Below are 15,505 nucleotides of genomic sequence, written 5' to 3' on the forward strand. Positions count from 1 at the left end.
TCATCATCCGTTGATAGGTAGATCCTGCATTTTTCAAACCAAAGGGCATCACTTTATAATGATAGTTTCCAATAGGGGTGGTAAAAGCCATCTTCTCTTGATCGTCCAATGCTAGTGGTATTTGGTGATATCCTTGAAAGACATCCAAAAAACTCATCCAAGAATGACCAACAGTTGCATCCACCAACTGGTCTATCTTCGACATGGGAAAAGGATCCTTGGGACAAGTCTTATTGAGATCCATGAAATCCACGCACACTCGCCACTTTCCCATCTTCTTCTTTACCACCATCATATTAGCTAACCATTGAGGGTAAAAAAAATTCTTTGATAGCCCCAACCTGCTCAAGCTTGGCCACCTCACTTCTGACAGCTTTGGCGTGCTCTTTTGATACTCGCCAAGGTGGCTGTCTTTTTGGAATAACGGAAGGATTCACGTTGAGTCGATGACAAATGAAATTCAGATCTACACCTGGGGTTTCATATGGGCTCCATGCGAACACATCTACATTTTCTCTGAGGAATTCTAGCAATCGCTCCTTCTCTGGCAAAGGCAGTTTAGCCCCAACCTGGAAAAATATTTCCGGATCATCAGTAACAATTACCCTTTCCAAATCTTCACACTTTACCTCGTCGGTTGGTCCATCTAAGGGTAATGCTAGGGGTTTAAATTGCTATAATCCATTATTGGTGGTAGCCGAGGTCTCTACCTCAGGCCGATGTTGGATAGCTGCTACCAGGCACTGTCGAGCTACAACCTGACTTCCTACTATCTCCAATACTTGGCCTCTAGATGGGTAATTCACCTTCTAATGTAGAGTAGATGAGACTGCTCCCAGGGTATGAAGCCAAGGTCTGCCCATAATGGCCGTGTATGGAGAGAAAACGTCTACAACAATGAAGTCCACCTCTACCACATCCATACCGGTTTGCACAGGTAGTCTGATCTGTCCTTTTGGAACGACCATCCTTCCCTCAAAACTCACTAGAGGGGAACTGTAGGTTGCTAAGTTCTCAGGCTTCAAACCTAGCCCTTTATACAAATCTGGGTACATTATATCAACAGTACTACCTTGATCAATCATCACCCTTTTTACATCGTACCCACCAATTCTCAGCGTGACCACCAGAGCATCATCATAGGGCTGTATGGTTCCAACCTTGTCCTCATCCAAAAAGCCCAAAATCAGGGGGATGTCCACCTTGGCTCTTTTTTACGCTTGGCAATGCTCCTCGGCCGGAGGTCGGAACACCGACAGTATCCTAGAAGGACAAGATCCAGTCCTTCCTGGGGCGGCAAAAATAACATTTATTGTGCCAAGGGGGAGTCTTGAAGAAACATCCCCACGCATCTCTGAGCCTGCTTGGCATACCTTACCACTGGAATGATGTAAGAGTTGCTTCAATTTCCCCTTTCGGACCAGCTGCTCCCAATGGTCCCATAAATTCCTGCAATCCTCCGTCGTGTGCCCATGATCCTAATGATAGTGGCAATAAAGGTTCGTGTTGCGTCTTTTAGGCTTTCCTACCATCTTGTTTGGCCATTTAAAAAATGGCTCATTCTTTATATTCTCCAATACCTGCTGCACTGGCTCCCGAAACACTGCATTAACCACTTGGGTGTCAACAGAACCTAATTGTCCAACGAAGTCTTTCCGAGGTCAGTTACTATTGTAACGGTCCGGCCTGAAATCCCTCATCTCTTGAGGGATTACCTTGGTCTTTCCTTTTCCCTAAAATTGGTCTTCTTCTACTCTTCTGTACTTGTCAATCCTATCCATCAATTGGTGTACACTGGTAACAGGTTTACCAGTTAGAAATTTCCTTAAATCATGCTCGATTGGAAGACCAGCTTTGAAAGTACTTATAGCCACATCATCATGCTCTCCCTCTATCTCATTAAACATTTCCCAGTATCTATCTGAATAAGTTTTAAGAGTCTCGCCCTTTCGCATGGACATAGATAGCAAGGATCCCAAAGGCCGAGGAACCCTACTGCAAGTGATAAAGCGAGCGCTAAAAGCCCGGGTAAGCTTTTTGAAGGACTCAATAGAGTTGGCCCTTAAACCGTTGAACCATCTCATCACCATTGGACCCAAACTTGATGGAAAGACCTTGCACATCAAGGCCTCATCTCTGGAGTAGATAGCCATCCTTTGGCTAAAATGGCTAACGTATTCTATTGGGTCTGTCCAACCATCATATAGGGTGAATGTAGGCTGATGGAATCGCCGAGGAAGAATCGCGTCTTCTATATTCCTTGTGAAGGGTGATTTGGAGACTTGGCTTAACGCTTTGTTCATGGCGTTGTTCCCCAAGCCCCTACGAGGCGGGATTTTGCACCTATGTCGATGGTTGTGCTCCTCTTCGTAGGAAAAAGTCTCACTAGGCAGAGTTCTGGATCTCTGCCTATAACTAGCTCCATCCGTCTCTTCGGATGATGGTTCGGAGCTAGGCGGGGAACGTCCTCGTCAGGCATGGTGCAACTCTCTCTTCAACTCGTCAATTTCACGTTGCAGGTCCCTGTCATTCTTTGCATGGGAAACATGACTCTTCCCACGAGAGTGACTTTTGATGGTATGATTTGTGTGCACACTCCCCTCACGGCTTTCTCTCCGTTCAAGACTCCGGTGCGGATTACCATGCTGGGAACCTCTTGACTCTGCTTGATGTGGGTTGGCATCTACCTGCTGTGGTCCTGCTGCGTAGTGATGTGGACCTACTTCCTCCATCATGAACGTTGAACCAGATTTCTTTTGATCTAAATCAAGCTCTTCCCACAGATGGCGCCAATTGTAAGGACTCAATTTGTATCGATCTCAAACTCGTATTGGGTTCGAACGCTAAAGGCCCAAACAATAAATTTGTAGAACGTGGATATAAAAGAACTAGATTAACTTTAGAAGAAAAACGATTAAACTTAACGTTTCTAGATGGATTAATACAAATATTACTATTAATTTGTTCTTGAAACAAGTTAAGTTCTTTATTTCGTAAGATTTTCTTCTAAGCATTAATTGTTTAGAAGTTCGCCTCTTTCCTCTTAATGCATTCTTCTATGTTATATACCGCTCTCTTGGTGTCATCTTCACCACATACGTGTAGATTGGATTCAGGGGATCCCTTCATGTCCCATCTAATACTTCCTGGAACCTTCAACCAGCAACTGTAAGGCTGCTTCATCACTATTCAAGCATCACCTCCACATTAATGCGACCAGAGAGTTGGTTGAGAAGCAATTAATGCGGATGCAGCAGTTGTTAAAGATATTTGTTTATCTTTTCTTTCTTATCCTTAGCCCCATGTCCCACCTTTAGTGGTAATGTAGCTTTGAAGTGCGTTTGTGACAATACGGCATTCAAGTCATCCTCGGACACATATTGCCGAGAAGGATGTTGTCCTCGAACGAATACTGGACCCATCTCATGTGATATCTACTCCTCTTTTCATTTGGTTCCCCTTATAACTTTATGTGGGCCTCCTCGGATGGTTTAACGTCCTCGGATGGGCCACAGGCGTTAACACGGTTTTAATAATTATTGATTAACTGGCCCTCACACAACTTATTTTAACTGAAACTGAAAACTGAAAACAATGTAACAAAATAATTTTTAAATGTGTGAAAAATTTACTGTTCACTTATTTTTTACTGTTCATATGCCTCGGTGAACTATTCATGTCTCATGAACAGTGCACCAAACGTTGGTTAAAAAAAAAATATTTGAAAGAAATGCAAAATATGCGTTTGGGAAGCGCGGAAGAGAATTTAAAAGTTCCATATGTTTGGATAATGCTTATATTGCTGAAAACTGAAAATTAAAAATTGAAAATATGATAGTAAAATAATTTTTAAATATATAAATAATGCCAGATCTATTTTTAATAAAAATTTTGTTAAAAAAAAAATTTTGTAAATGTTTATTACACAGAATCCAATAAAAAGCACTGAAACTTGCTTCTTAAAAAAAAAAAAAAAAAATGCGCTTAAACGCAGACGTACTGCGTTTCAGCTGTACCCAATCGGTACGAAATATCAAACATCAAATATGAGCACACGGAAATTTCAAATATCAAATATGAGCACACGGAATTATGAGCACACGCCAAACACATAACCTCTAAATTTTAAATTAAAAAAAAAAATGCGAAATATTAAATGCGCATCACGTGCTTCTTACAACTCCTCCTAACTCCTACCCACTTGCTTCACGTGCTCTTCACCACCTTCATCACTGTATTTTTTTTTTTTTTTTAACTTTTATTATTGGATTCAATTAACAATTGAAGATTGATGTGATTTAAACACGTGTAGTGGGGCCCACTATAAAAGCGTGGCGCGCGTTTTCTGTGCAAAACGTGTTTGTTCTGAGAATTACATGATGGAGCCGCCCAAAACGCGTGATAGGCGAGCTGGAGAGGAGTGCGTGATGAATAATAAATAATACTAAAATAATCATCAATTAATAATTCATTTGTCATTTTCCAGTTAAAATCATCTCATATCTTTGTGTTTTTCTTTTTTTCTTGGTAAACACCTTTGTGTAATTGTGTTATACTACACCTTGAGCATTCACAACAAAAGTGTTAGAGCATCAGTATTTATGGTGTCAAAAATTTAGTAACATGATACTACAAAAAGTTATTTTATATATTTTACTGTTTTATTTTTACAAAATACTCAATATCGGTGATTTTATTTTAACATTCAACATAATAAAATAATATATCTATTACAATAAATAACAACCATCACCACCAATACAATAAAATAATATATGTACTACAATAAAAAACAACCATTACCACCAACACAATAAAATAATAAATCTTTTAATATATATATATATATTTTACCATCTTAACTACAGTGCACAACCATCTTTGGCTTTGCACTGTAACTTAACAGCTAAAAAATTTGGCTTTTGCTCCAATGATTAAGTACACTTTTGTTCCACTTCTGTTGTATTTAGTTGCTAAATTTAGCATTTTACTTATTTGCTTCCACCAATAATAATACTCTTAAAAAGCTATTTGTAACATCCCAAGCTCCAAAAGCACACTTTATTGGTGGTACTAAGTGTGCGTTTGGATACGGTTTATTTTGCTAAAAAAAAAATTACTATTTATTACTATTTGGCACTGTTCATTGGCCTAAATACGTTGTTCATGGCCAATGAACAATGAATAACACTCTGGTTTAAAAAAAAAAAAAAAAAAAAAAAAAAAAAAAAAAAAAAAAAGCCCTGAAATGCGAACACGCAAACGCAGACGCGTAATACAAACAAACCTTAAATCTAAATCTTTTTAGCAACCCGCTACAGTAAATTGCTACTAATAGCAACTACTATAGCAAGTTGCTAGTTTTTGTTTATTAATTTCTCTCATCTTTATCAAATCATTGTCTCTTTTTCTTAAAAAAATCGATGCCTCTCCTCTGCCATCTGGAAATGAATTAAAAGAATAATTTTAGAATATTCTTCCATTTTCTTGTTTGGGAGTTTTAATAGAGTGAATGGAAAGTTCATTCCCTTGTTTGGGAATTTAAATAGGAGGGAATGGAATGGGTAGAAGGGAACACTTATTCCTCTCTATTCTCTTGAAACCTCAAATTTTCATTCCTCCCAAATTGGGAGGAATGGAAGGGAATGAAATTAGATTTAATAATTATTTTACTAAAACTCCCAAAATACCCCTATATATTCAATCCATTCATTTTCATTCTTTTATTTTAAAACATCCAATCAAAGTTACACAATTCCATTCCATTTCATTCTTTTCCATTCTTTTTTCTTACTTATACATTTCATTCCATTCCATTCATTTCCATTATCTTATGATCATTTCATTCCATTCCCTTATGAACTTCCAAACGGAGCCTTAAGTCTATGCCACTCTCTTCTCTCTCTCAACTCAGTGCCTTTGTCTCCTTTCTTTGTCCAAGCTCACAAGTTGGTACCTCTCTCTCCTCTACCTCTCTTACTCTAATGCTGATTTCGTCCACCAACCTATCATTCTCATGTACGAATCCTTCTCCAACTCTGATTTCGGCCTTTCTTGGATTGCTAAATCTATATTTTGGGTTGAAATGGGTTGTGTGTTGCTAAGTTTTATAGGTTGTTTGGTAGTGACGATGGTGGGTTGCTCTTAGGTTTTGTGAGTGGCGATGGCTTTGCTAGTTTTTATTAGCGGCGGTGGTGGTGGGTTGTGAAAGTGGGTGTTGGTAGGATGCGTGGCAACATGTTTGGTGGAAGGTGTAACAGGGTGGAGGTTTGATGCTCCTTGTTATAAGAGGAGCTAGAGTGGAGAGAGTAGGGATACATTAGGTATAATTGAGATGTTATCATGTGTGATCAAATGTATTCATGTTTTAGTAATACGATGATGTCACATATCTTTATTAGTGGATGTAAACCAAAGGTTTTACACTAGGTCTTTATAGAATTTAATCACACACACTTCTAACATGAATGAATAATTCATTTAATCAAATATCCAACTTGCTCTAAACAGGCTTCCAAAATTGTTTTTTAAGAACCTAATTGTCTTCTAACCTAATTGTCACATATCCCTTTCCTAGTTTTTGTAACACATATTTGACTTGCCTGGTTGCCTCCTTTGACTCCCACCCCAAAAAAAGGAAACAAATGACTTTCCAAAATATTTAATCTTCATCTTGGCATTTTCTTTATTTAACATCTTCTGTCATATTTTTTAAAAAATGTCTTTGTTTCTCTTCTCTAGGTGTCTTGTGTCTGTGGTTTGATCCCTATCTATCTTTTTCCCACTACTTATCTATTAAAAAAAATTTGTATTATCTATCTACACTTCAAATGTATTCAAAGTAGTTAAAAAGGAGAAATAGAATAAGGTTAAAATATATTTTACGTCTTTAAGTTTTGGGTCACTTTTAAATTGCTCTCTCAACTCTCAAAACTTTGGTTTTACATGCCTAATCATTTCAATGTTGCCAATGTGCCATTTCCTTTATTCTCCATCACATTTTATAGTTAACTTGTCTAAAAATAGCATTTTCTTTTTCAGTAAAAACTCCAAAAAATGATTATTTTTTTCTTAAATTGTTAATAGTAAGATTTTAACATATATTAATGAAAGGAGCATATTGATATTGTTGTAATAGTCGAAGGTATAATTTTTAAGATTTAATAGTTTTTTTTCAGAGAAAAAAATTAATAGTTAAAGCAAATGATGTAGAAACGATTTCAAACTTAATGGATGTAAGTAATATATACATGTGTAACCAAAGTAATCAGTCAAGGATACCCACCATTATATCAAGGAAGGATAAATGTTTTTCACCAAAAAAGGAGAAATTAATGTTTATGTTTATGTTTTCTTCCTAAAAAATTGGGAGAAAATGGGCAAATGCCCCTTTCAAAAAAAAATCCAGCATTTTGCTAATTTTTCCAAACTAATTAGGGAAATGCCCCTCTTTTGAAACTTGATTATCTCAAAATCGAGTTTAAAAAAAAAAAAAAAAATTCTGAAGCCCTATAGTGGCGTTTTAAGGAGCCTATAGTGACGTTTTAAGGACCTATAGTGACGTTTGGGAACCCGAGCTCTATGAACTCGAGTTACATGCAATGCTTTTTTTCTTTTTTTTTCTTTTTTTACCTATAACTCGATTTCAAGGAGATCGAGTTTTAAAACGCCACTATAGGTCTTTAAAACGTCACCATAGGGTCCTTAAAAACGCTACTATAGGGTTTAACTCGATTTTGAGAAAATCGAGTTTCAAAATAGGGACATTTCTCTCATTATTTTGGGAAATAAGACATAATGCTGCTTTTTTTGCCCGAAAAGGGCATTTGCCAATTTTGTCCTAAAAAATTTATCTAAATCTCAAATTATTTTGAATTTTAATTCCATGTGTATACGTGAATTTTAAAAGGTATGTTTTTATTTTTTAATTTACCCTTGACATTTTGTGGGAGCGACAAAATTGACCAATATGACTTTGTTTAGGAAATTATATAAGAAAGAAAGAAACGCGTGGAATGTTTAATAGATTAGAATTAGATAACAATAAAAAGTTTGATGTAATACATTCGTTACCCAACAGATAAACAAACTACTAAAATATATTTTCTTTTCTTTTTCCTCAAATCAAATTGGAAAACGAGCCCTCAATTTGAGACCTTTCGCTTGGAATCATTTTCAACTTTTGTTTTGCCTTTGATTCCACTCAATTAAGTTCCACCAATTGGCCTTGCCGTTACAGCCCTAAATGACACTTTAATCTTTTGTATTAAGTTACTTTGAAACCTAAACTTATCAGATTTCTTTTTTTATTCTTTTACTTTTATGTACCCATGATTTCTTTGTGTAACTTTCAACAATGATAATGCCAATGAAAAAAAAAAAAAAAAAAAAAAAAAAAAAAAAGCACAAACGAATGGTTATACTAAGAGCAATAGCATTGGTGGTACTAAAAAGTCATATTGCTATTTTTAGCACCACCAATACTAAAAAGCATGATGCATGCAATGGTGGTATCATAGCTAAAAAATTTTAGCTTATTGCTACAGTGCACAACCATTTATGTGCTCTTTTGGTTTTTTTTTTTAAAAAAATATTATTATTACACTAGACGATTATTTGCTATTATGTGGTGGCGGTTGTGATGGTTGTTTATTATAGTGGATATATTATTTTATTGTAGTAAACATATTATTTTATTGTAATGGATATATTATTTTATTGTATTGAAAGTTAAAATAAAACCATACCTTTTTTTTATAGTATCAAATAACTAAATTTATAGTTCAACCGATATTCTAATTGGTTTAATTGTACATCTTTTTGTTAAAAACCTTTTTTTTTTATTAACGTTTGGGGCCCACTCAGTCAACCTCATTTTATTTTCATGACTATGAAGCTTACAAATGCACCAACAGGCACAACATGTGATGGAAAAGTTTTTCCATCAATTAAAATTTTAAAAAAAGAAAAAGAAAAAGAAAAAACAGAATTGGAGATAAGTGTAAACATCTACACAAGTAGTGATGACGAATCTAAAGAAATAGTAAAAATTAAGCCAAGAAAAGCATAGAAGCAACTTAGAGCATTCATATCTCATAATTCCATCACATCCTATTTTACCATCTCAAAAAATTACTTTATTAATTATATCATACAATTTTATAATACTCTCAACATTCCAACTTTTATTTTACAATACAATACATTAAAATAATATTTCTACACAATAAAATAATATATCTCAAAACTCAAATAAAAGCAAAAACTCAAAACCCAAAAACCCGGTGAGAGAGTGAGAGGAATCGATAAAGTAAGTGAATAAAATATTAGTTTTTTTTTTTAGAATTGAGCTATAGTGCAATTCTACCTTTAGAATTGCACTGTAGCACTATTGCAAACTTTTTTGCAATAGTTGGTTTTTACAAGTTCAGATATGTGAGGAGTTTTGGGTTTTTATACTAAATTTTCCCTACATATGGCATATGTCATTCCCAATGTGAGTGCTCTAACGATGGATTGGAATATTCCTATGATAGATGTTCTTCTTGAGGGATGGGTTATGCAAAAGCATCATTTTTATTTATTTATTTTCTTTTGGCATGTAAGTGCATCCATTAAAGTAGAATTCAATAATGATTTTATTCCCATTTATATAGAGTTAAATCACTTTCAAGGTCGGGCTCTTACATCTGCAGAAGTATTCTAAAGGGTCAGGATGTGATTCTTAGAGGCTCTAGGTGGCGAATGGGGGATGGGATATTTGTGAAGATATGGAAAAATCATTAGTTGCCAAGAAAACATCCTCTCCTAGTATCATCACCCACAGTCCCTTCAATGGAGGAAGCCACAGTGGATACCTTGATCGAGGCAAAAGTAAGGTAATGGAACTATGAGATGATCGATGGTATTTTTGCCCCACAAGAAGCTAAGTTAATAAAAAAAAATTCCTCTTGCACAAATTGGGTCAAAGGACACCCTTTTTAGCCTCTTACAAAGGATGGAAGCTATACCTACAAATTTGGTTATCGTTTTTTGAAGGAGGAGGCAAAATTAGAGCTCCAGGAAGAGTCTAAGATTCAAGATAAAAATCTATGGAAGGGGACTTGGTCTGTACATTTACCAAACAAAATGAAGAATTTTATTTAGAGACCTTGTCGAAACTCACTGCCCACAAAGGTGATCAAAGATCAATAATTATGCAATCAATCAATTGTTTAAATTCAAATTTTTGCAATTTAAAATAATACATAAAAGATGAGATTATAAATTAAATGGTAAATAACATCTGATTGTTATAAAAATTGGCATGCATGTTAAGAACATATAAACCATGTAATCCAATGGTGGGATTTTCAAAATAAAAATTTTATAGCAAGTTATTGGGTGATGTCAAGTTAAAGTTACACATGGTGTAACTTTAAGCAATATTACACAACTCAATATTTTTTAATTGGATGCGAATTTTGACAAATTCACCGTTGGATTACATTATCTTTGTATATTCTCCATGTTTGCAAAATGTCAAGGTGATCAAAGATTAATAACTATATCATCAATAAATTGTTTAAATTCAAGTTTTTGTGGTTTAAAATAATGTATAAAATATGAGTTTATAAATCAAATAGTAAATAATATCCAATTGATATGAAAATTGGCATGAATGTAAAAACATATAGATCATGAAATTCAACAATGAGATTTTCAAAATATGAATTCTGTAACAAGTTATTAGATAGTGTAATATTACTTAAAAGTTACACCAGATATAACTTGAACCTAACCCTATATTTAATGTAACATTGCGCAGAGAGAGAGAGAGAGAGAGAGAGAGAGACGTATTTTCATTGAAATATTTAATGTATTTTATTTTTGTGTTAAAGTACAATTACACCTTAGGAAAAAGTAATTCTTTAAAAAAGTGTACATTTTCTTTCGGAATGAGGAAAAGCTCATTCCAACAAGCCTTTTATTCAATTTTATTTTAATCTTTCATTACATATAATTAAAGCATTCCATACGAAGGCAAAAGCCTCGTGGTTTAGTACTGACTAATTCTTCCTATGAAGGATTCTAAAAAATTTATTCATATAAAAAAAAAAAGAAAAAAAAAAAAACTTGGGATGAAATCTCACTTCCACACTTTACATAAAAAAAACCAAGAGAGAGGAAGAAAATCATAAGATAAGAACGTCATTATTATTGTGTGAATTAGAGTCAGTATCACGGGTTGTACATGTGTATAAGTTATTGCGTTTCTATCTTTTAGGAGGAAAAAAGAAGAAGAAAAGAAAGTTATTGCGTGCCAATATCTGGCATGAGAATCACGAAAATTTGTGAAAGGAGAGAGCATTGATTTCTAGTGAACTAGTGGAGTAATGCTATATATATATATATATGAATAATGCTACAGACACAAATTATTTTACAATATTTTTACAAACTAATGTGACTTTAGTATTTTCCAAATAGTTATTGCAAGTAAAAATATGATGTTAGTGATGAACCCATATTAGAACTCGTAAGAATTTGCCACATTAGCAGTTTATAAAAATATTGTAAAATAGTTTGTGTCCGTAACGTTACTTTATATGTATTTCAAAAACTTATAATTTGATGTGTTACCTATCATAAAGTGATAATTTAAGTATATAAATATTTATTCATGAAGTGATTAGAGCCCACTACTCACATTTATTATCACATCAACTTGTAAGTTTTGTGTAGTAAAAACTTACCATTTTTCATTTTAGACTCTTAAAGACATGTTAATCACACATTTAATTTTATAATTGATTAATTTATGTAATTATGAGTGATCAACGAAAAGTGATAGATCGCACAAGTTTATAATAGGTAGAAAATGTTAACTATTTACAGCCATACAAGTCAATAAATTATAAAATTGGACATGAAAGCAGAGTTGATCATTAATTAAAATCACCGAAAAGAGAAATTAATATAATATTACATTTCGTTTGGTAGCCCAAAAAAAAAAAAAAAAAAAGCAATAATTTTCACTCCGCAAAATAAACAGTTACAAAATTGTAGAAAGTGGGGTGAGAGATGATAACGTGTGAATAGTGGTGTGTTTCAGGTGTTTCCTAGTACCTTACTGTGTTGCTCAGCTCCCAACAAACAAACAAACGAAAAGAAAACCAACACAAATCTCTTGCCGACTACTTCTCAACCTCCAACCAAATAATCCTGGTTAATTTCTGACCTTGACTCTAACCATGGTTAAGAGTTACTAACATGTACAAAAATAATAAATATATAAAAAAGAGAAAAACTAAAAAAGAAAAAGAAAAAAAGAAATGAAAAACCTCATTTGTATCTCTCTCTCACACTCTTGAGTCTGACCTTCACTTTGCTAGAAAGAAGAGAGAAAGAGAAGGCTTTTGCTTTCGCTATTGTTTCTGAACTGTTTATAGCTTGTTTCTTTGTTTGTTTTCCTAGAAAATTACTTTATTTCACCAATTGAACATCTTTCAGTTTTCTGGGAATGTTTGTTTGTACTGTTATCTGAGATTATTTGTCACCCTGCTGTCTTATCCAACGGTCGCATCATCATCATCATCAGAATCCCATTTTGGTAGCCAAAACCGGTGTGTATTATCTTTCAAGTCCTTTTATATTTTGGTTTTTTTTTTTTTTTCCTGGGTTTGCTTTTATATTACTTAGATATAGAGGTTGTGAGATCTGAATTTGTAGTTATGGCTTAGGAAAACTATGTGGGTTTTGGTCGGGATTTGAGGCTGGTGCTAAATAAACATGGATTTTTAACAACGCCAAGGGTTTTTTGGGACTGAGATTTGATCTGGGTATTGAAAATATTAAGATTTTTAAGAGTTGTTATTATTGGTGGGTTTTAGAGATGAAGATTGAGGTGGGTTTGGGTGGTGGGGTTTGGAATGATGAGGATAAGACCATGGTTGCAGCGGTTCTGGGTACTCGGGCTTATGATTACTTGATATCAAGCTCGGTTTCAAATGAGAATTTGTTAATGGCTGTGGGGAGTGATGAGAATTTGCAGAACAAGCTTTCGGATCTCGTGGACCGGCCCAACCCCAACCCCAACCCCAACCCCAGCGCCTTGAATTTCAGCTGGAATTATGCAATCTTTTGGCAACTTTCAAGGTCTAAGTCCGGGGATTGGGTTTTGGGTTGGGGGGATGGATCTTGTAGGGAGCCTAGGGAGGGTGAGGAGTCCCAAGCTATGCAAATTCTGAATCTTCGGCTTGAGGACGAGGCTCAGCAGAAGATGAGGAAAAGGGTGCTTCAAAAGCTGCACACATTGTTTGGGGGATCAGAGGAGGAAAATTATGCCTTAGGATTGGACAGGGTTACTGATACAGAGATGTTCTTTCTTGCATCCATGTATTTCTCCTTCCCTCGCGGGGAGGGCGGTCCTGGCAAGTGTTTTGCATCAGGGAAACATGTTTGGCTCTCTGACACATTGACATCACAGTCTGATTATTGTGTCCGGTCCTTCCTTGCTAAATCTGCTGGTATCCAGACCATTGTTTTAGTCCCAACTGACGTGGGTGTCTTTGAATTGGGTTCAGTGAGATCTGTGGGTGAAAGTTTGGAATTGTTGCAGTCAATAAGATCTTCATTCTCAACACATCCCTCTCCTGGAAGGATTAACTCGGTGCCAGTGTTGTCGGTGATTAATGAGAAGAAAGATGAAAATACCCCTTTTACAAATTTGGGGATTGTGGATAGAGTGGAAGGAATTCCAAAGATTTTTGGGCAGGAATTGAACTTGGGTAACTTGGGCCGTCCCCATTACAGAGAGAAACTTGCTATTAGAAAGATGGAAGAGAGGCCGTGGGAAGCCTACCCTAATGGGAGTAAGATTGCATACCCTAGCCCACGAAATGGTATCCATGGTTCAAGTTGGGGACATATTCATGGTGTGAAACAGGGAGGTCCGGCAGAAATTTATGGTCCGCATGCCACCAATAACTTACAGGAGCTTGTTAATGGAGCTAGAGAAGAATTTCGGCTAAACAACTACCAGCCACAAAAGCAGTTGCAAATGCAAATTGATTTTTCAGGGGCCACCTCAAGGCCTTCTGTGATTTCCCGGCCAATTAGTGCTGAATCTGAGCATTCAGATGTTGAAGCTTCTTGCAAGGAAGAACGGGCAACTGCAGCCGATGAAAGGAGGCCCAGGAAACGAGGTAGAAAGCCTGCAAATGGAAGAGAAGAACCGCTCAATCATGTAGAGGCAGAGAGGCAGCGGCGGGAGAAGCTGAATCAGCGGTTCTATGCATTACGAGCTGTTGTACCCAATATCTCCAAGATGGACAAAGCCTCCTTGTTGGGAGATGCCATTTCTTACATCAATGAACTGCAGGCAAAGCTTAAGATCATGGAAACGGAGAGGGAGAACCTTGGGAGCTCTTCAAGAGATGTATCAGCTTTGGAGGGTAACCCAAACACTGAAAATTTGTATCGAGTTCCTGATGTTGATATTCATGCTGCCCATGATGAGGTTATTGTTAAGGTGAGCTGTCCTTTGGATTCACACCCTGCATCAAGGGTCATCCAAGCATTCAAAGAGGCACAAGTTACTGTTGTTGAGTCCAAACTCTCTGCAGCAAATGACACTGTGTTACATACATTTGTAATCAAGTCTCAAGGATCTGACCAACTGACAAAGGAAAAGTTGATTGCAGCATTTTCCCGGGAATCCAACTCCTTACAGGCATTGTCATCAGTTGGTTAGCATGAGAATCAGATTTAACGTAGTCCATAGGCGTAATACATAGTGGAGAACCCGATTGAGAAAATCTTCACAGTTTTTGATATACAACAGTGGATCTTATAAGGAAATGCAGTGCCAGCTAAAGTAGAATAATTACTACCTATTGACCAAGTAGGGCAGCAAATTTTCTGTGATTGTTTATAGTTTATACATATTCTGTCATATGGGAAGTATTCTTCTTGCAAGGCGAATTACTGAATTAAATTTGTAAGTTAAACCGACTCTATTATTGTTGGTTATAAAAGCAGATAAATTTGTTATGTTTTTTTAATTTTAGCATCTCTAGTATATTGTAATTTTCTAAGTTCAGTGCAAAATCAGCATGGTTGCTTGTAAAATCGCTGCTGATTGAGTCCTCTGCTCTGAGGGATTAATGGAATTTTTGTGTTTATAGGCTCTCCCCTTTCCTTGCATCATTTTTCCTTTGCATGCTATTTCATGGTCTACTTTGTGGATGTGGGAAAACAACGCTTTTGGTAGCACATGTCTGAGTTCTGTTTTGGTAGCTTTGTGCAGTCTAATTTCTTTAACTATATACGTTTTGACGTGTGTTGTGCTTTGATATGTCAATAGTTATAACCGGGTTTGTAGGGACGGTTGAGTCTGAAACACGCCCGTTGACTACTACAGTTGTACTCCTCTAACAATAAAATAAGATAATTAGAAGTGAAATAATATAAAATATGATGTAAACAAATGAAATTGGCAACACACAGAAACTTTATGGATGAT

General features: G+C 35.7%; 1 protein-coding gene across 1 annotated transcript; it reads left to right on the top strand.

Annotated features, from left to right (window-relative positions):
* Nucleotides 1-12,293: 12,293 nt before the first annotated feature.
* LOC115986630 (transcription factor MTB1) lies at nucleotides 12,294-15,171 on the top strand. Its single transcript, XM_031109844.1, has one exon. It carries the CDS (start codon nucleotides 12,875-12,877, stop codon nucleotides 14,732-14,734), a length of 1,860 nt encoding a protein of 619 aa, XP_030965704.1. The 5' UTR covers nucleotides 12,294-12,874; the 3' UTR covers nucleotides 14,735-15,171.
* Nucleotides 15,172-15,505: the final 334 nt, after the last annotated feature.

This window comes from Quercus lobata, chromosome 4, assembly GCF_001633185.2.
Source record: "Quercus lobata isolate SW786 chromosome 4, ValleyOak3.0 Primary Assembly, whole genome shotgun sequence".
Classification (NCBI taxonomy): domain Eukaryota; kingdom Viridiplantae; phylum Streptophyta; class Magnoliopsida; order Fagales; family Fagaceae; genus Quercus; species Quercus lobata.

What these genes read in the sequence shown, in the direction of transcription:
- LOC115986630 (XM_031109844.1), top strand. Translation starts at nt 12,875, where the DNA reads ATGAAGATTGAGGTGGGTTTGGGTGGTGGGGTTTGGAATGATGAGGAT.